The 23,545-nt window shown below is 52.4% G+C and overlaps 8 protein-coding genes across 8 annotated transcripts; 2 read left to right on the top strand and 6 right to left on the bottom strand.

The window, feature by feature from the left end:
- Nucleotides 1-451: 451 nt before the first annotated feature.
- Nucleotides 452-2,111, bottom strand: CC77DRAFT_481604 (vacuolar protease A precursor). The gene is made up of 2 exons (XM_018531840.1): nucleotides 1,593-2,111; nucleotides 452-1,545 (listed from the first exon to the last, which is right to left on the bottom strand). The coding sequence occupies exons 1-2, from the start codon at nucleotides 1,738-1,740 to the stop codon at nucleotides 605-607; spliced, it is 1,089 nt and encodes a 362-aa protein (XP_018380546.1). The 5' UTR covers nucleotides 1,741-2,111; the 3' UTR covers nucleotides 452-604.
- A 371-nt stretch (nucleotides 2,112-2,482) lies between these two features.
- Nucleotides 2,483-3,504, bottom strand: CC77DRAFT_1066358 (hypothetical protein; the record flags this gene model as incomplete). Its single annotated transcript, XM_018528894.1, has 4 exons — nucleotides 2,483-2,660; nucleotides 2,711-3,057; nucleotides 3,120-3,356; nucleotides 3,406-3,504. The coding sequence occupies 4 exons, from the start codon at nucleotides 3,502-3,504 to the stop codon at nucleotides 2,483-2,485; spliced, it is 861 nt and encodes a 286-aa protein (XP_018380545.1).
- An 81-nt stretch (nucleotides 3,505-3,585) lies between these two features.
- Nucleotides 3,586-5,241, top strand: CC77DRAFT_482323 (tryptophan synthase beta subunit-like PLP-dependent enzyme). Its single transcript, XM_018531842.1, has 2 exons — nucleotides 3,586-4,472; nucleotides 4,565-5,241. Exons 1-2 carry the CDS (start codon nucleotides 3,906-3,908, stop codon nucleotides 5,105-5,107), a joined length of 1,110 nt encoding a protein of 369 aa, XP_018380544.1. The 5' UTR covers nucleotides 3,586-3,905; the 3' UTR covers nucleotides 5,108-5,241.
- A 328-nt stretch (nucleotides 5,242-5,569) lies between these two features.
- CC77DRAFT_947309 (P-loop containing nucleoside triphosphate hydrolase protein) lies at nucleotides 5,570-8,122 on the bottom strand (the record flags this gene model as incomplete). The annotated part of the gene is made up of 1 exon (XM_018535133.1): nucleotides 5,570-8,122. One exon carries the CDS (start codon nucleotides 8,120-8,122, stop codon nucleotides 5,570-5,572), a length of 2,553 nt encoding a protein of 850 aa, XP_018380543.1.
- Nucleotides 8,123-8,843: 721 nt separating this feature from the next.
- On the bottom strand, nucleotides 8,844-11,472 carry CC77DRAFT_1025198 (hypothetical protein). The gene has a single exon (XM_018526020.1). It carries the CDS (start codon nucleotides 11,372-11,374, stop codon nucleotides 8,936-8,938), a length of 2,439 nt encoding a protein of 812 aa, XP_018380542.1. The 5' UTR covers nucleotides 11,375-11,472; the 3' UTR covers nucleotides 8,844-8,935.
- A 101-nt stretch (nucleotides 11,473-11,573) lies between these two features.
- CC77DRAFT_1044265 (ribosomal protein L11) lies at nucleotides 11,574-12,804 on the top strand. Its single transcript, XM_018527346.1, has 2 exons — nucleotides 11,574-11,900; nucleotides 12,106-12,804. Exons 1-2 carry the CDS (start codon nucleotides 11,772-11,774, stop codon nucleotides 12,508-12,510), a joined length of 534 nt encoding a protein of 177 aa, XP_018380541.1. The 5' UTR covers nucleotides 11,574-11,771; the 3' UTR covers nucleotides 12,511-12,804.
- A 160-nt stretch (nucleotides 12,805-12,964) lies between these two features.
- On the bottom strand, nucleotides 12,965-18,181 carry CC77DRAFT_1035141 (hypothetical protein; the record flags this gene model as incomplete). Its single annotated transcript, XM_018526920.1, has 6 exons — nucleotides 12,965-14,123; nucleotides 14,177-14,997; nucleotides 15,046-15,348; nucleotides 16,359-16,411; nucleotides 16,497-17,916; nucleotides 18,119-18,181. 6 exons carry the CDS (start codon nucleotides 18,179-18,181, stop codon nucleotides 12,965-12,967), a joined length of 3,819 nt encoding a protein of 1,272 aa, XP_018380540.1.
- Nucleotides 18,182-19,949: 1,768 nt separating this feature from the next.
- CC77DRAFT_480360 (hypothetical protein) lies at nucleotides 19,950-22,855 on the bottom strand. Its single transcript, XM_018531836.1, has 3 exons — nucleotides 22,337-22,855; nucleotides 20,914-22,281; nucleotides 19,950-20,865 (listed from the first exon to the last, which is right to left on the bottom strand). The coding sequence occupies exons 1-3, from the start codon at nucleotides 22,585-22,587 to the stop codon at nucleotides 20,031-20,033; spliced, it is 2,454 nt and encodes an 817-aa protein (XP_018380539.1). The 5' UTR covers nucleotides 22,588-22,855; the 3' UTR covers nucleotides 19,950-20,030.
- Between the last annotated feature and the right edge of the window lie 690 nt (nucleotides 22,856-23,545).

The raw sequence follows: 23,545 nt of genomic DNA, 5'->3' as shown, positions 1-23,545 counted from the left end.
CAGGTTCTGTTAACAGTCACATATTGGGGGCGTTCGCGTTTGCCGGAATGACTTGTACGTCTGCGAGCTATGCACGCTCGTCAGCCACGAGATCCACGCTCCGGGGTACCTGCTAGCGTGACACGATAAGGTTACCCACGCACACCTCTAGGCAACAACAGTGACCGGTAGCAGTGGAGTGAAGTGAATAGCGTATTAATTCTAATGTCCTCCTCCAAGCCGTTATCATCCCACATGCTTCTAGGATGCCTGAGCTGCAAGCCATCCGTATCCGTCGCGGCCGTCCCGAAGACGTCATTGGTTGAGCTTATCGATAGGTGCACGTGTAAACGCCTGGGGACCGACCGTAGCCGTCCGTCTAGCGCAGACTATAATAGCTTACGCGTTGACAGCTGGGGGCGCGACAATCAGCCAGGTCCGTCGACTCGACATGTATTCACCACATCACGATGCACGACAGTTTTACTTTATTCTTCGCATTTGCTGTTGTGCTACTGTAGAACCGATACCCAAGTCATTATACCCAACTACAATTTGATCCAAACGCCGTCATAACCATGACGTTCCTGAAGCTGTATCGTATCCACACTCGACAACCGCTGTCTTACTTGGACTTGGCAAGTCCGACAGCAGAGTTACCGAGGTCGTATACCGAGTACCACTTCCTGAGGAAAGCATCACCGAGGATAGCAAGAGGTCCTACTGGCTCGGGGAAGTCCATACCCATGAGGGCAGAGATGCAAGATCCCTGAACCTCGAGGATGTAGTCGAAAGCGCTGATGGTGAAGTTGTGGCCGGTAAGAGTGAAGGTGAGGTCGGGCAGACTGTCACGCTTGTCGCACTCAACCGAGTACTGGCCGTTGAAGCCCTTCTTGGCACCGATCTCCTTGTTCAAGAGCTCGGCGATGGTGGAAGGAAGGGCAATCAGAGATGTACCGGTGTCAAGAATAACACCAGTGCTGTCCATCTCGGCCGTCTCCTTGCCGAAGGTGATGGCATCGAGATCAACCTCCCAGTAGGCCTTGCGCCTGAGGGGAAGCTTGACCATCTTGCCAGTGTAGTGGCTCTCGTCGATGCCACCAAAGGTAGCCTCGGACTCCTGGCCCTCGTTGGTGTCGCCAAGGTAGAAGGCGAAAACAGGCTCGTCCAAGAGACCCTGGTCAAGCATGTTGTAGAAGGGAGGGACTATGCCCTTGACACTGATAGTGTCGTAGCCAAGACCCATGATGCCGTCGAACCTACCAAAGGCGAAGGCAAGACCGGGCTCGGACGTCGCCTCAGCGAAGTCCTGGTGCTTGACCTTGAGGTCGCCAATCTGGAAGACGTCCTGAGAGACAAAGCCGCTGAGCGAGCCGGATCCGTAGCGGATCTCGAAGTCGGTGCCGTTCTTCTTGTATGTCGATGACGCTGAAGAGTCGTACTTGGTGTGAAGGTAGCAGGCAATCGAGTTGCAGCTCTGCGAGGGGACCCAGAGGTTGGAGCTTCCAGTGTCGAGAACGACCTTGAAGGTCTGAGGAGGAGTGCCGAGCGAGATCTCGGAGAAGTCTGCGTCTGTTAGTCGCCACTCGAGACTGGTAGCTATTGACACGTACACTGCGCGTTCAAGAAGTTGCTGACGGGCACGGGGTGGGTTCCGTCGGCAATGTAGGGTGCCTTCAACGCCGCCTCCATGTGAGACTGCGACTGCGACTTGAGGTCGGTCATGTGCTGCTGAGAGTACTTCTGCTTGAGGCCAGCCATTTGGGTCTCGATGTTGGCAAATTCCTACTTGTCGTTAGACTGCGACCTCGCGCATTTGGTTGCGATGATGGCTTACCAGCTGCTCAGACAGAGAGACCTTCTTGAGCGGCGTCTTGTAGACGGCCGCAGAGGCCGAGGTGGCTGCTGCGAGAAGCACCGCCGTCTTCATGATGGCGGACGGTTAATGGATTCGGATGGTTATAGAAGGGGAAAGGTTGGATGGATGGATGATGGATGGGGGAGTGGGAGAGATGGAGTGAGTGAATGTCAGGTGTGTTGGGGATGGAGCTCAAGCTGCAGCTATCTATGGGGCTGGGGAAGGCGCGGCGGGCGAATGACGAATGTGATCAGTGCTGCCTGGCCGCCGTGCGACTAGCGTGACACGTTCCCTGTTCGAGGTCCGTTGGCGCAGGTACCGGATCCGCCGTCACTGTGGGAACCGAGGTCGACCAGCAAGGCAAGACACGACAATATGGTACTGCACCAGCTGACCGAGTCGATTGGGCAATAGACTGACAGTTGACAATTCACGCCTTTTGCTTTGTCCACACATCGTGGCAGCATGCAAATCTTGCAACCATCGCGCGAAACCTTCCCGTGATCACGCGCGTCAAGCTTCAATGACCTCAGCACTCCGATCATCTGGGGACCTGAGCAACAACCTGCTAGCTCAAACATTGATGCTATACTGTCTTCCAGTCGGTGAGTTCCGAACAGCTAGATAAGATTATGCGGTGTACTATCATACACCCGCGTCAGGCTCGTCCGTGTACTGCGGCGCTTGCGCCAGGTTCGCCTCCTGCTCCCTCCTCGCCCTCTCCAAGTCCCCCGCCCACAACGCCGAGCTGGCTGGCGCCGTCATGAGAAAGAACATGCTGAGCGGCGGCACGTATTGTAGAACCAAATACACAGTGCCATACCTGTTTATGTTAGCCTTATTCTGATCAACCCATCGAGGCGTTTGACCTACCAAGTATACTGCCATCTCCTCTTCCTAATCGCAGCATTCCTCTGCTTCTTGTCGTATCCCAAAAGCTGAAAGTACCGCCAGTGCTGGAACGGGCCTGCGCGATATCCCGTCAACAAAAGAAATATTGGCACTCCGACATAGGGTATAAAGTTCATAGGCAGCAGTATCACAAACTCAGCGATCTGGCGGAACGAAAAGGGCGCATAGACAGATGAGCGTATGGGCTTGCCGAGGCGGCGTACGGGGTCGTTGAGGGAATCTTCGCTGACGGGGCGATGTTTGCGAACGAGGTCTTCGTAACCTTTGTAGATGAGGACGGCGTCGAAGACGTCGACTTGGGACTCGTCCTAAGGGTATGAATGTTAGTGCCTGTAGGATATGCGTGTTAGATATGAGAGGGTGTACGAACCACCAAGAAGGACTCGAAGAGTAATGCGACGACCGCGGCCCCTTCTCCCAAGACGAGGAATACGGCGTTGACCCAGGCACTACCTGCTGTGTGGAACAGCTTGAGGAAGAGAACCTGTGGCAGCAATGTCCACACAAAGAGGTTGGTAAGCACGAAGATGCTGAGAAGGACTGCGGGGAGTAACCGCGCCTTGAGCAGAGGGTATAGAAACGGGTGCGCGAGGAAGAAGACGATGCCCTGTTGCCTATTAGCATATGCACAAGCACAGCAGAATTCCTTCGAATACCTTGACGAGGTACGTGGACGCTATAACATTATCCACTGTCGGTTGCACTACAACTCTTGATATGTTCCCCAGCGCTGCATGCACTCCTTGCTGTGACATTGTCGTGGTTTGTCGTCGCAGGTGCTGGAGTATGCTGTGAAACACATGCGCAAAGGCAGCTGCGTAAAGAGCCTCGGGGATGACGTACGTGGGCCGGACCCTGAACAGCTACTTGGTCCCACACCCCCACGATTAGCCCTAACCAAGTTGACCAACTTGAGCGTTTCCCGTCGGAAGAGACGCGCATGTTATTCGTGATGGCTTGCAGTAATGTACAGAACTTACACCATGTAGACGCCCACCCAGCAATCAGGCTGGGCACGCCCTGCGAACGATTCATGGACTATACATGAAAGCGCTGCTCCAGAAAGGTTGGATGGAAGTAATCTTCCAACTGATATCATTTCAAATGTATGCTTGAACACTAAATCCATCACCTCATATTCCTTTCCTCTGTCACCATGTTCCACAACCCATCGGCAGCCTCTTGGGAGTACCCTGGACCCTCTGCAAACCCAACAGTTGAGCCCTTCCACCGCACCCTCCCAGATTACTCCGTCACTCCCCTCATCCCCCTACCAGACCTAGCCAAACAACTCGGCCTGCGTCATGTCCTCTTAAAAGACGAATCCAACCGTCTCGGTCTTCCAGCCTTCAAGATCCTAGGCGCGTCGTGGGCCATCCACAAGGCTATTGCATCAAAATGCCACCTCCCACTGTCTGCTACCCTAGATGAACTTGGCACTGCAGCAAGAGAAGCGGGTATCGAACTAGTTGCGTGTACGGAAGGGAACTGGGGTAGAGCTGTTTCGCGAATGGCAAAGTATCTGGAGATCAAAGCCGTCGTCTTCGTTCCTGGTTTCATGGACGAAGCGACGCAAGAGAAGATCAGGAGCGAAGGCGCAGAAGTGAGAGTGGTAGACGGAGACTACGACGACTCCATTGCAAAAGCTAGAGAAGAAGCAGAAGGCAAGGGAGCCATGTTAGTCATGGATGTATCTTGGGAAGGATACGAAGAGATACCCCAGGTGCGTGATTACCCAACTAGCTACGCAACCCACATCACCATCTACCAAACTTTACACGGTTTCGATCAGAACTGCAGACTAACGGGAAGCAGTGGGTAGTAGAAGGCTACACTACCATGCTCACCGAAACAGACGCCCAGCTCAAAGCCATGCACATCCCCCCTGTAACCCACGCCATAGCCGCCTGCGGAGTAGGTTCCTGGGCGCAAGCCGTAACCATGCACTACAAGGCCCCCTCCAACTCCCCACCCGCCTCTGTCATCACAGTCGAACCCTCCACAGCAGCCAGTCTTCTCGCTTCCCTCTCCGCCGGAAAAATCACACCCATTCAAACTGGCCATACGATATGCAACGGGATGAACTGTGGAACCACATCCACGACGGCATGGGACGTGCTGAGAAAAGGGGTGGATTTAAGTGTTACGGTAGAGGATATCCATGTTCACAATGATTTGTTGGAGTTGCATGAAACTGGGGTCAGGAATGGGCCGTGTGGAGCTGCGACGTTGACGGCGTTGAAGAAAGTTTGTGGGGATGGGGAGACGAAAAGAGTGCTGGGCTTAGGGGAGGAGAGTGTGGTGGTGTTGTTTAGTACAGAGGGGGAGAGGGAGTATGAAGTTCCAGTGGATGCTTAAAAGTGTGTGTTTCAGGGATGGGATATAGTGTAGTATATACATGGCGGTCAGATTAGGGAGAGTTTTACGATAAAGAGCGATGAATGTAGGAGATAGTACAATACTTAGCTCGCAATATAGGCAACGGAATATGTGAAATTGTGTGTTTTGACTCGACGTTTTCCATTCTGTCGTACTACGCAAAGACTCGAAAACGCCTGATGAAGATAAAACATGAGATCGGGTATCATATCGAACATTGTGACCTTTTTTTTCCTTCCAAAACGCCCAACCCTGACTCCTACAAGAAGTGAGCTCTGTAAGAACTGCTACACTATCACCATACCTGACGCATACCAAGGGTAGTAGACACCACTCTGCCCCAAACCTTATACATGTCGGCCGACGACATAACCCCAGGATTCCTCAACTCCAAGAACAAGGAGAGAGAGAGAGAGAGAGAGTAAATTCCGCTACCATGACCTACTTCTGGCCCATGGGCATCCCACTCTTGATCGTCGTGTTGTGACCAGCGCTGGTCTTCGACCTCTCCTGCAGCGCCTTTGGCATCTTCTTGTTATCGCCGAGCTTGGAGATTGAGCTCTCGGTGTGCATGTGAGGTGCTACCTCGACCAGCCAATCTGGCTCTATAGGTGCACAGGTCATCATCCACTCTTTCGAGGTTGCCTGCAGAGAAGCGAATATGCACCACTTCGGTCGGCTTTCGTTGAGGGGAGAGGAGGGGTGAATGTGGACGGTCAAACCGCTGTTTGCCAGGACACGGTAGGTCTGCCCATCTCTCTGCAGCCTCGCTGCATTTGTGAAGAACGCGGCGGTAAGGCACTTTCGAATGGCGATATGATCCGTACCACATGACGACTCCGGCACCTCGACGCGGTCGGCCAGTCGCTCCAATTGGTCACGAACGTCTCGCACACGTGTAAGAACCCTTCCTTGAAGATAGTTCTCACGTGCCCACCCTGGGTCGTAACCACTTTCAACGAATTCGTTCCAGATGTTGAGATACGTTATGAAGTCACCCCCTTCTAACGATGTGAACCTTTTGCGTGCAGCGTCAGCCGCAACCTTCTTGTCTTTGGGCCGAAGGAACAGGGTCGCAGATTCTCCCGTCATACTAACGATCGAGAGGATTTCCTCTCTACAACCGTACTTTTCGGACTCAATGATAGCCTTCGATAGCTTGATATCCAAAGGTAACTCCGCCATTCTTCGACCTAATCGAGTTAAAGCTCCTGTGGAGTCCAAAGCTCCCAGGGCGTACAAGTTCTCAAGAGACTTGATCATCGACGTGCTCGAAGGGCTGTCCAGGAACTCAAACTCAAGCAAGTTAGTTATCCCGAGTTGCTTGAGGCTTAACACGACCTCATCGAGGTTTGTACGTTGGATCTCGGGTATGTTCTCAGGCTGTAACTCGTTGTAGTAGGCGGCTCGAGTATACAATCGATAGCACCAGCCAGATGACGTACGACCCGCTCTTCCTTTTCTCTGGTCTGCGTTGGCACGCGAAATTGGTGTTATGACCAGTGATGACAATCCTCGAACACTGTCCCAAGTATTTTCTTTGCTGTAGCCTGTGTCGACAACATGCCTCACACCTTCGAAGGTCACACTGGTCTCAGCGATGTTGGTAGCTAAGATAACCTTGCGTCCATTAGGAGGGGCTGGCTCGAACGCCTTTTGTTGCAAATCTTGCGGGAGGGCAGAGTAGATAGGGCACACGACGAGCTCTCTAATTCTTGATCCAAGCTTTTTCTTCGTTTCCTCTATGCTCTCCGCAGCCGCTAGGATCTCTTCCTCACCTGTCAAGAAGACTAAAATGTCCCCTTTTGGCTCTGCAGAAATATGTATCTGCATCACAGTCGTGATGCTTGCTGCAAGATAATTTGCTTCTGGTGCTTTAGAATACAAAACTTCCACGGGAAAGGTTCGACCAGGAATTGAGAAGATAGGACAGTTGTGGAAGTACTGTGAGAAGTGCGCAGCGTTGATAGTAGCACTAAGGATGAGGAGTTTGAAGTCTGGTCGAGCATGGCAAACTTCCCTGCAGAGAACCAGTAGCAAGTCGGATTGTAGGGACCGTTCGTGGGCCTCGTCAATCATGATGCAAGAGTAGTTCGAGAGTAGCGGATCGGACTTCGCCTCCTGTAGCAATACACCGTCTGTGGCGAATTTGATCTTTGTCTTCGGCCCAGTCTTGTCCTCGAAACGAATGCTGTAACCCACTTCGTTCCCAAGCTTACAGCCAAACTCTTCTGCTACACGCTTGGCAACGCTCATAGCCGCAACTCGTCGTGGTTGTGTGACAGCAATCATACCGCTCGAATCAAGAGCAGAATGGACGTATTGCGGGATTTGAGTCGACTTTCCGGATCCAGTTTCACCGACGACAACGATAACCTGATGCTGATCCACGGCGGCGAGTAGTTCGTCCCGGAACTTGTAGACCGGCAAACTTCGTCGGACGTCCTCAATACTAGAAGCCCTTTTCTCTGCTTCATCTAGCTGGCGCTGCAACATCTGCTTGTCCACATCCACACGAGTCGAGGCATCCACCTGAAACTGTACTTCGTTGGATGTGTCGAAGACGTACTCATAGTCCTCCTCTTGAACACGATCCGATGCCTTGGGCTTAGGCTGACTCTTGATCTTCTTCATCTGCTCCTCTTCCCATAGTTGAACCTCGCTCTTCTCATAGACCTTGTCTTTGTGTCGTTTGGTAAGGGCCTCATGCTTATTCGAATAGTCCGCATCGGGCAGTATGTAGCCTTCTCCCGAATCATCGATAGCATTACGCGCCTCTGCCAACTCCAGAGTTTTCCTGTTGTTTCTAAACTCCTGACGTTCCCTTGCTGATAATTTGTCCCCTAATCTCTCCTCCTCTTCTGCTTCCTCTGCAACCTGGCGGCGAAGTAGGGCGAGTTGTTGCGCTTCTCGTTCGGCAAGGTATTTCTGGCGCGACGCAAGCCTCAGCGCGCTGATGTCTTGGTCGCCGGTCTTGCGGCGTTTCGAATCCATGCTGTGTGGTGCGCGCGAGGGTTCGGTAGGTATCGTGTCGAGAATATTGGGGTGTGCGAAGTTTGTGGTGTGGAGGTCGTGACGGACGGTGGAGCTGTCTACGAAATGTTGAAGCTCAGACCAAGTGGCGCTAGTGTGCTCGGAATGGTTCATTCGGGACCACCTTTTGGAACCTGAGCCAAAAAGTATTCGCACATGAAAATTCTCAGATTCGCAGGTGCCGAAACCCTTGTAGGTCTCGCGCTCGATAGTGTTCGGACGGATTCTTCATATTTTTGACCTTGGTTTGCGGCAAGATGATGGTGACGGTGGAGCTGTTTTCAGTGTTGATATGGGTGCGCGTGTGACGGACTGGTAAAGGTAGGTGAGCATGTAACGGAACGGTACCAGTGGTAGTCTAATTGCTCCGAGTTTTGCGCATGGTGGGAGTATGGTACGTATCGGTGTGATAGTCATCTCATATCCTGGAAGTATGACTAACATGGTGGCTCTCATTCGGCCTTGCTTTCATAACAATAGACCAAACATCTCGGTCGGATGCGAGCAGTGTCTGTTTGTTGATACACCGTAGGCCGAGATGTTATATCAGCACTCATTCTGTAGGTACCAGAGAAAAGCACCGTGATAGCGAACGACAAGACGGCCATGGTACCAAACAGCACCTTCTGCACATGGTGTCAGACCCTTCCAAGCTTAACATAAAGATGTCATATTCATTATCATCAAACACTAAGCAACAACGCCTTTCGCGATGCCACGCTTCCCGAACGCTAAAAAAAAACTCTCAGACAAAATGCAAACAACCTCCACCACTCAGTGACTGATATACTGAAACACAGCACTAACATCCTTCAAATCGTTCGCCGTTTCCTGCCTAAGCAACAAGTCCTGAATCTTACCCAACGGCCCCGTCTCCCCATCGTTAACAAAATGATTCCACGTACTCGTATCACCATACAACATAGCCGGCGCCTTGATGACCTGCCTTCCATCTTCCTTCCTACACCTCTTGCACTTGAAAGTATCGTGCGTGTCGCTCGTAGTGTTGTCGCGATACTGGAAGAGTTCGCGAAGGGAGTCGAGAGAGAAGTGGCGCTCAACATCTTCCGCAGAATCAACGACACAGTTCGATAAAGCCTGTTTATGGGATTGGCGCTGGAAGACCTTTTCTTCAATGGTGCCTGTGGTGATGAAGCGGTATACGAAACAATCCTTCTTTTGGCCGTCACGCCATACACGCGCGAGTGCTTGTTGATCAGCAGCTGGATTCCAATCTGGGTCGAAGAGGACAAGGCGATTGGCGCCGATGAGATTGAGACCGCATCCACCAGCTTTCGAGGAAAGGAGGAAGACGAATTCGGGGGACTCGGGGTCGTTGAATTTGTCGACGAGCTTTTGCCGTTTAGATACATTCATTGTGCCGTCAAGGCGGAAACAGCCGTAGCCGCGGGACCGACAGAGCATGGCGAAGATGTCGAGGGTTTGCGTGTAGTTGGAAATCAGCACGATCTTGTCGTTTGTCTCCGCACGGATGCGAGCCAGCATACGATCCAGGACAGCCATCTTTCCAGAGTACCAGACCTTGACTTCGCGATCTCTGCCTCTCGCATCCTTCTGCACGAAGTCGTCGGGTAGCTTATCTTCGCAGCCGGGCAAATCTTCGGGAAGGTTGAGAAGGTCGGGGTGGTTGCAGAGTTTCTTGAGCATGCCGATGACTTTGAGTGGCTGTGAGCCCTTGCCACGGAGGAGACTCTGGACGTCGGGTGACTTAATGAAGTGGTTGTATAGATCCTTCTGGAAAGGCGCGAGGTTGCAGAATACAACGTGCTCATACTTGACTGGTAGGTATTTGGAGAGGATGTCGTTGGTTCGCCGAATGATGAACTTATTGACCAAGCCAAGAAGCTCGTTGAGCCGTTCAGTGCCCTTCTTGACATCCTCGTCTGTACCGTTGGCATCGCGACCTTTCAAAATGGGGATTTCGTATTGCTTGCGGAACTCCATACGTGTCCCGAGGTAGTTTGGGTTGGCAAAGTTGAGTAGAGCGAAGTACTCTGATAGATCGTTTTGAATGGGTGTACCCGATAGGATGACTCGCCTCTGCACGTTCAAGTTGTTGAGCGCAGTAAATGTCAAACTGTCACCGTTCTTCAGTCGATGCCCTTCATCACAAAGCATCAAACCGATAGGTGTTTGTCCAAACTCGTCGGCGTAGAGGCGCAGGGTTTCGTATGATACAATGAGGACAGGTCTGACAACTGCGCGTCCGGATGCGATCGACCATTGTCGTATTTGCTGGATAAGCTCCTCTTTCGATGCCTTGCCGTCAATGGCGAAAGGGGTGACAGCGTCCTTTCCAAGCCATTTGACAAGCTCGTTCGCCCAATTCCTCACTAAACTCGACGGACAAGCGATGACGCACTTTTGTATCGTCGACTTGCCAGCATCGGGTGACTGTTTCAGCAGCGTCCACATGAGAGCGATGCACTGTAGCGTCTTTCCGAGACCCATCTCGTCTGCCATGATACATCCGTTCGCCTTGGGATCGATCATACCTGTTGTGGCGCGGTACAGGAACTTTACACCTTCGACTTGATGGGGTCGAAGAACTTTAGCAAGCCTTGGATCTATGACGACTGGCACGCGTGGCCGTTCATTGTCTACCTTCTTCTTCAAACCCAGTATCTCGGCCAAACTCTTGTGCACTAGCGGAGCTTCCATCTCCTGCTTCTCTGTTTGGCTCAATTTTGGCTCCACTTCTTCCTTCTCTACTGGCTTGTCGTCGACTGTCGGGTCGTAGAGTACAATCGCAAACTCTCCGCTAGGGTCGTGCAGTGGTCGCGCAACAAAGACGGTTCCTGTTCGCATACCAAGCAGTGGCGCTGGTCGATTCGGATTATAGGCTCCCACATCCTTGTTGACCAGAGGTACGATGAACTTGGTCCTGAATGCGGTGTCTTTGTCTTTTGGCTTGAAGACGGGAAATCGGTTTGCATCTCGAGTGGCGAGAGCTAATCGGTCTTCATTCGAATATGGCTTGTCGCTCTCTCCATCTTCACCGCCAGCACCAGAGTAATCGACCTTCCTCCTCTTCCGTGCAGGTTTTGTAGAAACACTGGATACTGTTGCTGAGCCGGGACACCGAAAGGGTTTGATGAGACGGTCGGTTGACTGCGGAGTGCCACCGTACAGACGCGCCGCGGGCTTCGCAGGGGTGGCCTCGCCGGCTGCGAGGGTTTTCGGACGATGCATGAGAAATTGGCACTTCTGGTGTGTCGTCCGAAGTTTTATTGCCTATGTTCGGTCGATATGGTGAGAGTTGGAAGGAGAGCGAGTGTAGTGTGGAAATGCTGATCAGTGCTCGCAGGTGGCGGAATTGCGACGCGTCGACTACTAGCTTCATCACGTCATCACGTGGGATGGCAGGCAGCATCATCATTCTGCCAACATCCGAAAATGCATTTTTACTGCGAAATAGCATCTTTGTTACTGCAATATACGTTCCTTGCCCTCCAGATACGTTTGACGCGTCAATTCGTTCACTCGAATTTGCGCTGAAAACCCTGTGACCGACACCTCCGAGCCCTCTCCGCAAATTCCCCAGCATAGCGCACCCACCCCATCACCAAACCAAACCCCCACTCACAACATGGCGCGAAAAGCAATAGCAAAAGACCAAATCGTCAAACTGATTGTAGGCGCAGGGCAAGCGTCGCCCTCGCCGCCTGTCGGTCCAGCGCTAGGAAGCAAAGGTGTAAAGAGCATGGATTTCTGCAAAGTACGTTCATCATCTCCAACTGTCGCATGCCCTATGCAGCATCCCTACACCTACAATCTCTGTCCCATTATTAGTACAAAGTTCTTATGATACGAACTACTAAATCTTCATGACGCCCCATCCTTGCCTACATGCCATTTCCAATAGCTCACCCTCCATACCCACCACACCTACACAACATGTATGTCCTAACAAACCACCCCAGGAATTCAACGCCCGCACCGCCCACTACACAGTCGGCACCCCGATTCCCGCACGCATAACAGTCCGCCCAGACCGCTCCTTCCACTTCCAATTGCGCACACCACCCACCGCAACCCTGCTCCTCTCCGCTGCCGGCGTCGCGCCCCAAAAGAACAAAATCCGGGGTGCTGGTAACGTGCCCGGACCCATGAACAACCACGATGGGCAGAAGGGCAAGACATCGACGAGTAGTCCCACTGTGGGGAACGCGGTCAAGGGCACCGTGGGCACAGTGTCTTTGAAGCATGTCTATGAGATTGCGAAGATCAAGCATAGCGAGACTAGGCTGAGTGGGCTGAGTTTGGAGGGCGTGGCGAGGAGCGTTGTGGGTCAGGCGGGGAGTATAGGAGTTGTTGTTGTGCCGTAGAATGGGGGTGTAGGGTGCGGATTAATGAATCCGAGGATGTGCTGTGCCGTGGAGAATACCTGCTATCATGAGAAGAAACATTATGAAAAAGGGCAAGAAGTGCAAGAACACACAGGATATCATGAAGGATTGCATGCAATGGGCGTTATACGACGTGGCTTGGGGATGCCGTGCGATTGGAGTATGTGCACACGTCTTGTGGAGGAAGAGCTTGTACAACTACTGTATACCTGTTGAAGACTCATGATGCATGATCAGTTCTGACATTACGTCAACTCGGATGATGTGACTTGCGATTATCTTGTGCAATTGATCGACTGCAATACTAAACGCATAAGCTCCCATGACTAACCCCAATCACGATAACCCACTAACGACCCTCCCAACAAGTATCTTGCATAGATTCGGTGCTCTGCGCTGCGACTCCTTCCAACTCTGCTCATACGCCCGTCTGTTACGAAAACCCATAAACGCCTCCTTGTTCCTGAAACCTCAACTGATGGTCCCTCAAGTCCGCCCATAGTCTCAACTCACTCTCTTCGTCCAACGCACCTCCACCATTCGGCTCACTCCCCTCCGGACTCACCCTCTCCAACTTACTCAATATATCGAGGAACTTGTAAAGGTAGTCTTGGTGCTGTAGTGCAACACTGCCACGCCGCTCTTTGGGGACTTCCAAGAGGGTACTGGCAATACTGCGTATCTTCTGAGTCTGCGCAGGGAAGAACCGTAAGCTTGCGATCGGACTGATTGTATTTTTGCGAAAGAAGTCGTGGGTTGACATGGAGAGAATAAACTCGTTGTCGTCTGAAGGTTGATATAGGAAATCTGAATTCTGCAAGTAAACGTATAAACTTACAAAGGAGTCGCCGTTTGGCTCCATGTTGACCATGTCGATGCTGCCCAGTACTACCAGGAGGTCTTTGACCACTTGTTCGCGTTCTTCTGACATTGCTTTTTCGAGGACTTCCGCGTTGGTGGTGGTTCCGGATACAAACCTATCGATTCCTGCCGCGAGAGCGTTGGTGCTGGGTTGTGCAGGAGCCTGGCCCATCGATCTTTGGTACTTGTCTAGTTGGAGAAAGCACTTTTCCACAAGGTGTGAGCGAGTAGACAGGTGGCTGGCGTATATATTTGCTTTCTGAATTTCGTAGCGTCGCATGTCGTGGCTATCTGTCTTTTGGTAACTGTCCAAGGTAGGATCTCGCATTCCAGAGTACTCTGGCATGGGTGGGTAGTAGGGTTTTTGTTGTTCGAGACCGCTGTCTTTGCTGGATTTCGGTTGCACTTTGAGGACTTCGGGGAGGCTCTCTAGGATCTGCCGGCAGCGCTGCAAGCTCTGTGCGAAGATTTGTTGTTGTCGGTCCCAGTCGAATATCTCGTCTATGCCGAATGCCATCTCCGCCGTTGCTAGCGATGAGTAGGAGAGGTAGATGCGCACGTTGACGTTGAAACCAGTGATCATGGAGACGACTCCTTCGCGCTGTGGTTGAATCTCGTTTGGGAAGATGTGTACGTCGTCGACTTCGCGGGGCAGTGGTGGGAGAGGCTCGGTAGGTGTCGCGGGCGGAATCATCAACTCTCCGAACGAAGCGCCTAGTTGTTGTATGGTTCTGGTCAAAGTCAGCATTGTCGACCCTGAAGAAGAAGTATTATGAGAACCTACCGCACGCCCACAAACACCGTCCAGAACACACGTCGGCCAATCTCCTCGGTGATATAGTCTACTTTGAACTCTCTCGAGCCATCGTAGTTGGGTCCATTCGAGCCCCACGCATGCGGCATGCCACCAAGATAGGTATAACCCTGAGCCTCGTGTTTATGGAGACCCAATGACCGTATGATAGTTAGGCACTCGGCCAAATAAAGCCGTAGTTGCCGCCACTGGAATACGTAGGCTCCAGTCAAGCCCAGGAAGTAGCTGGTACACGCGTCGTATACATTCAAAGACGGCCGATCAAGATAGCCTGGCCCGCGCGCCCGCGCGCACACATCTCTACACTTGTCGACCAAGGAGAGATGATTTGGGTATTCGCGTCGCGTCTGTGTATTGAGGTGTAGGCGTGGTTTTCGAGGGAAGGAAGCGACCAGGACGGCGATCATGGACGCCAGCAGCGCCAGGAACGAGGGATTCGACAAGTCCTCTCTCTGGCCCCATGCTTCGCGAAACGACGGCTCGTGAGGAAAGGGACATAACGGGTGTATGTATGTGAAGAAATCGTCGATGAGGGCGTTGAGTGTGGGGAGGGCGCATATCTCTTCGGCGGAGAGCTGGGTCGGATGCGACGACTGCAGCTGGGCCAGCGCATGGGCGGCATTGGTGGGAGACTGCGGATTCGACGAGCCAGAGTCTACATCGCCAATCCTTCGCTTCTTGATCGCTTCGGCATGTCTGTTAGGCGGACCGCGTCGTCGGCTCGGGCGCTCAAAAGTACACGGGATTTCTAGAGCTAGGCAAGCTCTACACGGCGGCCCCGATTCATCGCACTACCGAGGTCAGTGTTGCCGACTACAGTGCTAGAACAAAGCAGTTACCTTGACCTTGCGTATGCTGCATGAATCGCAGGCTTTGCGCAGGCGGTTCGGCTTTGATTGTTGGGGCAGCGGAGGATTCAGGACATGATTCGCTTGGAGAGCCTGTTGCGCCTGGAGCACCTCGTTGATATTCTCGAGCTTCGGGTAGGCGGCTTCTTGCGGGTAAGCGATGCGCGGTGGTGCCTGACCGTCCAGAACCTGCCCGTTGGGATACAAGGGCGTGTAATTATGCGGGTCCTGGCCGTCTGGTGGTGCAGCATACTGCGACGCATGCGGAGAAGAAGTCATGGCGTAGCCGTAGTTCTACCGCGACGAGGGAAGGACGTTGGCTGATGTCCCGTTAGCTTCCGGATAAAGAAACGTCTGCAAGGTAGGGTCCAGATGTATTTCATTCGACGAGGCGCATTCCTGCCTGACAGCCAGTGACAGATCTCAGAGATTCTCGAGTCTAGAGGGCTTACTTGCATATAAGTTTCGCGGTCCGATCACACGCGGCAATTACCGATGCGATCAGATACAGGGCCGGGGGAGATGATCTGAGCCTGGGTAGACGCGTATACGGGTTTCGGTAGCAAGAGACGGATAACAATTGGCATGTTAACAATCCAGAGTCGAGTTGACGTTGCTAGACATTGTGTGCTCAGTGACTTGAAAATTTGGCAGTTGTTTCAAGCTACAGATGATGTTAGGCAGGAGCGATCCGCCATGGCATCCGCAAGGACGAAAACATTTTCGCCCGTCACTCCGCTCAACGTAGTACTTATTCCTACTTGGATGGAGACGCGGTGCTAGACATTGTCGCGTCCCGATTTACATGTCCATCAATGACGCATCTCGTATGATCTTCTAGCGACGTCGATCTTGTCCAAAGGAGTATACTCCGAGCGGGAACCCGTGTTCCTGGTCTGCTTGAGTCGCGTGGGTCTGACAGGCCATGTCGTGGGCGTATTCTTCATACCAATTTGGTCGCAAAACTTCATGTCGCAAAGAATGTATTGTAGATGCCAACGCCCGCTGAACTCTTCAAATTGGTATAAATGCTGGTCGTGACCTGTTCAGCCCATTCCAGCCCTCGGTCAATATCACTACGACATACCCCTGTAGGTTGAGAACCGAAGCGCAGGCTGCCAACCAATACCTGCTGATACCTCTTCCATGCCCTACCACTCCAACCGTACCTGTCAGAGATCACTATCATCACTCCCTGGCTCGCTTCTACTCGGTGGCCTCGAACTCCTACTCAGCGAGAAATCCAAGATATCAGACTTTGATCCTGCATCGATGAATTTGCGCAAACACCATCCGATTTGTACCGCCGTTGAAGTCTCATTGCCTAGGGGATCGATTTGGCGGCCTTTGACAAAGACTAAATGATTGAGATAGGTTAGCAAGAGTCATGTTATGAGGTTGGGGGAAAGGGGAGCGAGGAGAGAAAACAGGTGAATACGTACTGATCTGGTTCTCACTATCCTCCCGATCATAAACCTTATCACTCGACCCGAACGCAATAATGCCCAACTTACTACTCCCGCTCTTCTCCTTCGCATTACTTGCGCTCCTCTCAAATCCCTGCTGTGCCAACCCAGCAAGCAAATGTTCGTAAATCTTGCGTGGCAGCTTAGTCGATGAAGGACTGTTGGTAGGCCAGGTAGTGATGTTCAAAGTTGCTAATTGTGGTAGATCACCCAGACAGTTCTCAAAGTTGACAAAACTATCGTTTTTACTGCGGATGACGCTGACGCTGGGGAAGGCGACAGAGATTTGTTCGAGGAGGGTGCATTCTTTGCAAATGGAAGAAAACGAGGCGTAGTCGTAGATGAGTTCTTCGTCGCACATGTCTGGGCCGGTGCTCGCGTGGACGTTGAGGCTCTTTAGTGTCTTGCTGTGGCGCACGATACCTGCGGCGGCCGGTAGAGCTTTGACGTACGTGAGGTCGAGAGTAAGGGTCTTGATGCCTGAAACGAGGCAAAGGAATCCGTCGATAGCGCCTAGACCGTCATTCTCGGCGTTATCGTCATGTTTGAACTCGAGGGTTTCTAGCTTATCAGGGAGCTTTGTGCTCTTGCTGAGTTCGGCGAAGAGAGCGTCAGCACCGGAGCAGCCAAAGATACGGATGCTCTTGATGGACTGGAAGTCAATCAACTTGCAGTATGTCTCTGCTGCGTAGCGCAAATGTAGCTTCTGCAGCGTGATCTCGTTAAGTGCGATTGGAGTGCACTTCGCGAACGGCTGCATGTGGCTGAACATGGTCGAAGTTATGAGTCCAGGTTCATTGACGGTATCGTTTAGTTCGCGCGTCGTGACGGTCGGATCCATCTCATCGAAGCTCGCATGCAGCGTAATCTTCTCCAGTTTGCGACCAGCCACGTTCTTCAGCAAGAAGTGACAAAAGTCTAGCACCTCCCGTGAATCCGGGTACAATCCAAGCTTGCGCACTTCCTTGAAGCACCCCTCAATGTTCGGCAGCTTCTGGAGTTCGGGAAGAACATTGCGGTCGAGCGAAATGCTCTCCAGCCATCGCATGCGCTTCTGTTTCCTGTACAGTAACACCAGGTTGTCACCCGAAAACGGAGACCACGGATGCCACGAGAACTTCTCTAGCTGGTTCTCCGGAAGCAGTTCCAAGATCATGCGGATAGCAAAGTTGGCTTGTTGCTGCTGATTGCATTTATCCAGAACGTCCGCGAGGTAGAGGTCCAGTTTCCGAACATGTTGTAGGCCAATGTTCTTAGGGTTGAGGAAGGCCGCAAGGCGGGTATCGTGGGATGAACCGACATCGAGGGTCACTTCGTAGTAGAGTTGACGAACGGCGATCTCGTGGAGTTGCTTGCAGGTGAGGCAGACGTTCTTGAGGTCGGTTGGGCGGTTGATCTGGAGAATGTAGTGTCAGCCGTGCTTTTCTTATAGCTACGAACCTCGCCCCGGAGATGAATTCAGGACATATTCGAGTCGTCCGAATGCGCCAAAACACCCATTCGAGAGGTATGCCAGAAGGTCCTCATGCTCATCTACCCCACGGCGCGACCCCTCCCCCAGCCTCGCGAACCAACCGCCCATCAACCCAAACACTTACATGCTGGACGATCAACGTCTTGATATCGACCGAAAGGTCCATGAAAGCCAGTCGCGGTGCCATGCTGTAAACTCCCCTCTAAATCTTGCCCTCTCGTGATATCGCAAGGAGTACTCCGTAGTATGTTCGTGTTGTTGCCTTTATCGATACGTGCGACGGTCCACGTAATCACAACGGCCGTGTTCGCAGCTCTCCCGGATTATTATTCTTCCTTTCTGCTGCCTAATCGCCAGCAAAACACACAGCTGCAGTAGTTCCCAAGATGACCGGCGGGCTGACCGGTAGGAGTGGAGTAACGAAGCGTGAACAGCTGGCGGGCAACAAAAAGAAAGCAAGCAAGCCGTTCAGCCTCACTTGTGTCCCGCCAAAGGGGACCCACACATCGTATTAACTCCGCGCAAGCAAGGGTCCACGCGGGACGAAAAAGGGCGCTAATGCAGCCGATAAACTGGGGTAAGCGCCGCCTGAGCTCCAGTGGCGAGCCCTACAAGACTATGAAGACGCTCATTATGGATAGTTTTCAAGGCGAACTAAAGCACCCCCTATGGATACACTGTTGCTACGTTTGAGCTCCTGTGATTGGAACATTGGGTGGATACCTTCTAGGTTAGTTTTCGGGTTCAACCCATAAGAAACGAGCTCCATCGTACATCTGAACTCAGAAGATTTCGTTATTCCTGCCTTTCATAACATTTATATGAACACCCTACTTCCTCACCCTCTAGCGCCGCAAAGTACTCTGTACTCCAGCAATAGCCCAGCCCAGTCGCTTTGTCACATCTCTCATAGTTGTCTCACCTCCCACTGCACCACACCCAAGACCATCACCCCCTATCATCCAGCTCCATAACCCGTCCCAGCCGCTCCCCCCGCCATTCCATACCCCATTCCACCAGCAGTCCTTCCCGTCTTAGCCATCTCTCTCCCTGCTGCCGCCGCATCGTATTTCCCGTTTTCATCGAGGAAATCAGGCGGCCTGGCTGTGGTCCTGGTATTCTCATTCTCGTTATGAGCTTCTAGGGCAGCAGGGTTTTTGGGGGTAAGTGATGACATGGAGAGGCAGGAACCCATTTTCAGGATCGACTTGGCGAGCTAAGTAGAGTGGTAGTGTGGTGGTGATGCACCTGGCGTTCAATTGAAGTTGTCGTGGTTAGTGTAGTTGGTTTACGAAGTAAATGGTCAAAGTTGGAATCAGTTGTTGCAACGATTATGAGGACTTCATCTCTTTTAGAGGAGGCACATGCTTTCTTACTATTAGTCCTCAGAAACAAAGGCAAAGATAGAAGCTTATGTAGCATAGTACGCTTGTAGTCCTCAAGTGGTGGTGATGTTTAAGCGATTTACCCGGTAAATCAACCCCGTGGCTGAGCAAGGCGAACATGAGGTCACGAGCACATGGGCAGTGCACACTTGCTATATGTCGATCTCACCATTCTTGAGCAACGAACACAGTGACGTCCATCAAGTTGTTAATAACAATGGCTCATCGTTTCCGTATGCTGTCTTGATCCTCTGCACTACCAACTGAGGTCCTGCTCAGCCACCGATGTCGCCACCACCACCACCACCACCATCTCGCCTGAAGAAAAGGTCGGGTAGTATGTGAGAGTTGCGTCCATTTGGCTACCTGTCGCCAGCACAGCCAGGCAACAGCGCTCAATCATACCGCTAATCCTGAATGCTCAAACAGCCTCATACACTACATCACGCAAACAATAATGAAAAAGGGTATCAAGCCTTCCATTTCATAGGAGCTTCGCTCCCTTGTGATAATCTGATCTTGACCCAAACCATGTCCCACGCCTTCAAAAGGCAGAATATTCCCAAGAATGCCAGTCATGTTGTAAAAACGCCAGACAGCCAAACACCTCGCTATGCATGCCTCATACAAAGTCCTTCGGTAACAGAAGTCCTACTCCTCGTCACTATCCCCAAAACCAGCCAATAGCTCCGCTTCAAGACCATCATCATAGTCGTCTTGGAGATCTGGCGCCGCACCATCCACGCCTTCAACCCCATTTATTTTCTCATCCGCATCGTTTGCCTCATCTCCCATATCCTCCTCCGGCCCCGTCGTCTCCGGACTAGGCAACCCGGATGACTTGCTCTCTGCAAGAACGACGTTGGTCAGACTAGTCACCCTCTCCATCGTCCTCTTCTTCCGCCGTTGCAGCCGCGACGTCGTGCTGTTGACACTGCTATCGCTCCTATCGCTCTCCCCATCGTTTTCAGCTTCACTTCCTTCCGTCGAGTTGGTGCTGGTACGTTTCCGCTTCTTCTTTCCGCCGTTCTGTCTCGACTCGGTTCCTGTAGAGGCGGTGCTGTTTTCTGACCGGACGCTATCAGTATCTGACTCGCTGGCCTCTGAATCCGTCGCGTTCATGAAATCAGCCAATTCATCGTCTAGTTGCGCCCAGTCGTCATTTGACATTTCGACAATTGGTGAGTGTGGTACATCGTCTGGTGCTTCATCACCCGTACCATCAATACTCTCGTCCTCGAGGTCAGCGACGGGTGACCCCGCTGCTTCTGTCTCGATGATATAAGGCGTCTCGTCTACATGCTCCCATCGGGTACAGCACTGGAACATCCATTCCGGATTGACAATCTTTATGTGGGAATACCGGGCTGCGCGCTTTACTTTTGTGGTCTTGCGGTCAGGATTGGCGATGACGTGTGTGGTGCGGCGGGTTACGTTCAACGTTACTTCAGCGCCGAAGGAGGAGATCCAGAGGGCGAAATCGGATCTGAGATGGGTCAGCTCTGCTCAAGGGGATTTGAAGTGGGGAACTTACGTTAGGACGTCTACACCAAGCGGTATGATGCCAGAGAAGACGACCACGGTACCGTCGAGCACCTCGTTCTTGATCCGAGGCATTATCTCGGCAACGTCGGGGATGAAGTCTTCCATAGAGCGTTTCTTGGGGCTCTTTTCGCCTTTCAATGCGGCGACGCGACCATCTGCAGGCGCCTTTCCTCTGGCTTTCCTGTACTCATCGTAAAATGTGCGGTGAACAAGGTTGAGGTTCTGTTCAATGACATCAAGTCCTCTATCGTCATTGTTGAGGATACTATGTCGTGCCTTGGGATGCTCGATCTGCCGGGAGTCCTCGATGACCGACTCAGTATCGTCCGCCTCTTCATCCTCCTTGTCCTGCATAAGCTGTTGTTGTAAGAGAGGCCGCTCGGTTTGTTGCGCAATGATGAGTTTTTCTTGCTCTTTGGCCTGCTCCTCCAGGTCCTCGGTTGCGGCCAAGGATATAAGTTGCTGTCCCAACTCGTTCAGATCGCCATTCGCAGCGTCGATTGGGGTTGTTTCCAGCGGTTTGCCTGCCACAGACACAATGTTCGTAGGCGCAGCTTCAGCCGTAGCCTTTTTGGGCGTCGGGGGGGATTTGTCTTTTGCGAATGTAACCAGCTCCTGCTGCTTAGGCAGGAAGCTCGCGTTGATGTCGCCAGCGCCGGGGAAGAAGTTGAATACGGGTACGCGGACGAGGTGGGGGCTGTATTGCCAGACGTCTGCTCTGTCGTCAATGATGACACACATTGCTGTGTTCTGGTAGAAGAGCCGCGTCAGACTCTTCAGCTTGTCGGTGTAGTTTTCGTCGCGACTGAGGATGCGGTCGCCAAAGTATTTGCGCTCGGGATCGATGATCTTTGCGACAGCTTGCGCATAGGCTCGGGTGGCCATGGTATAGACGTGCATCTCATAGAGCTTTGAGACGCGATCGAAGAAGTCCTTGAGACCTGGGCGCATCTTGACATAGTACCAGTTTGCGGCCACATTGGAAACATTATCATCGGCCAATTGGAAACCTTCCACATCTTTGACGGCGTCGTGGTTTGGGTTCTCCGGGTCGTTCTTCCACTCTGCAATGGTGCGCTCGCAGGTAGTGTGGATGACGGTCTGGTCCAAGTCAACAATCAAGGTCAGCTTTCGCGCGCTCAAGAGTCGCTTCTTCGCGTCTTCCTCCGCAGCTACCGCCTCTTTGTGGCTGACGAGGAGCGCAGTGTTGTCGTGCGCCATGTTCACCGTCGCGCGTCCCGTGCCGAGCTCCTTGGTGAGATAGTCAACTTGCGTCATGTCTTTGCCGCAGTCGACGCAGAGGCCACCGAATTGTGTTTCGTGAGTGCAGGGCTCTTCAATTTCAAGAAGTGGTGTTCTGGAGAGTTGTCAGCATGTCGCGCCTGCAGCAGGCGCGCGGTGGATGGGCCTACCCATGTCTCTCAATGATAGTGCCCGGCTTGATGAACCATCGCGTAATCTTTCCCTCGGTGCTCGCAGCAAACGTCTGCCTAAACTTCTTCATGACCGTCTTCTCGCCTCCCCACTTGTCGCCCTCGGTGACGCGACTGTCATAGCTGTAGTTGAACAGCTTCCCAGACCGCTGTACATCTTCATCGCGCTTCTTGAGGAGATCGACGACGGTGACGGGATAATTCAAATCTCGGGGTGAAAGGACCTTCATTCCGAGTGGAGGCAGCCCATGCGACTGGCGACGTGGTGGTGTTGATGGCGGGCGCGTTGTGCTTGGAGTTGGCGCATTCGGGACTTCCGCGGCGATGCAAGGGAACGAGCTCGAGCTAGGCGCCTGCAATGACGTGGGAAATCTTTCGCGGTACGCGCTGGATTGGGGTTGGAGGTGATATTGCTGTCGTGGGTGGTTGTGTCGCGCGACTGGGGTTGACGTAGGCGTCGCGGCTCGTTTACCATATTTTGGAGCGAGGGGCGGCTACCTTTATACCTTTCAGCCACCAAAACTAGCGTGCACCGCCAGTACCTCAAACATGGCAGCAACAAAGAGCCCCATGAAGGATACCGCGTCTGTCACGAAGACCTGTTACGAATGCATCCGAGGTTGCCTAATATTGGCATCGTTATAATGCTTTTTTACAATGACTTTACGTGGGAGTTGAGTAGTAGCCTAGACGCGTCGAGCCCCTCGGCGAGTACTGCCAAGACATGACTGTTGCGAACATCAGGCTGCGATAAAGCACAACCTCCATGTCGCATACAACTGATCTTGATTGCTCTGTGGTCTCGTCATTGCGAGGGAGCTCGCTTCTTCTGTTACGCACCGAACTAGAACAGACCTTCAAGGCATACGTAATGTATCACGTTAGAAATCCAACGGGACGTCGACAGTGTATAGCTTTAGAGTGAGAAAGAGTGCTCAGGGTACGAGTTACAGGAAACAGGCTCCTTCGTAATGTACTTCTGCTGCTCATACTGGTGCATGCTCTCGAGCTTCAAGTGACTACATAGTCCTAGCACTGCCGAGGCCCGTCACATGACTCTACCAAGACTGGCTAGTGCCATGGTATGTGGGCCTCATCCAATCTTAGCTTAGTGTGGGAGACTCAAATCTACTGCATGTGTACACTCGCTCGAGGGGCACAACTTCCATAATGAACACCAGCGACAAC

Source organism: Alternaria alternata (genome assembly GCF_001642055.1).
Source record: "Alternaria alternata strain SRC1lrK2f unplaced genomic scaffold CC77scaffold_27, whole genome shotgun sequence".
Lineage (NCBI taxonomy): Eukaryota > Fungi > Ascomycota > Dothideomycetes > Pleosporales > Pleosporaceae > Alternaria > Alternaria alternata.
Note: the sequence above shows the minus strand (reverse complement) of the source record. Positions and strands in the feature narration are given on the sequence as shown.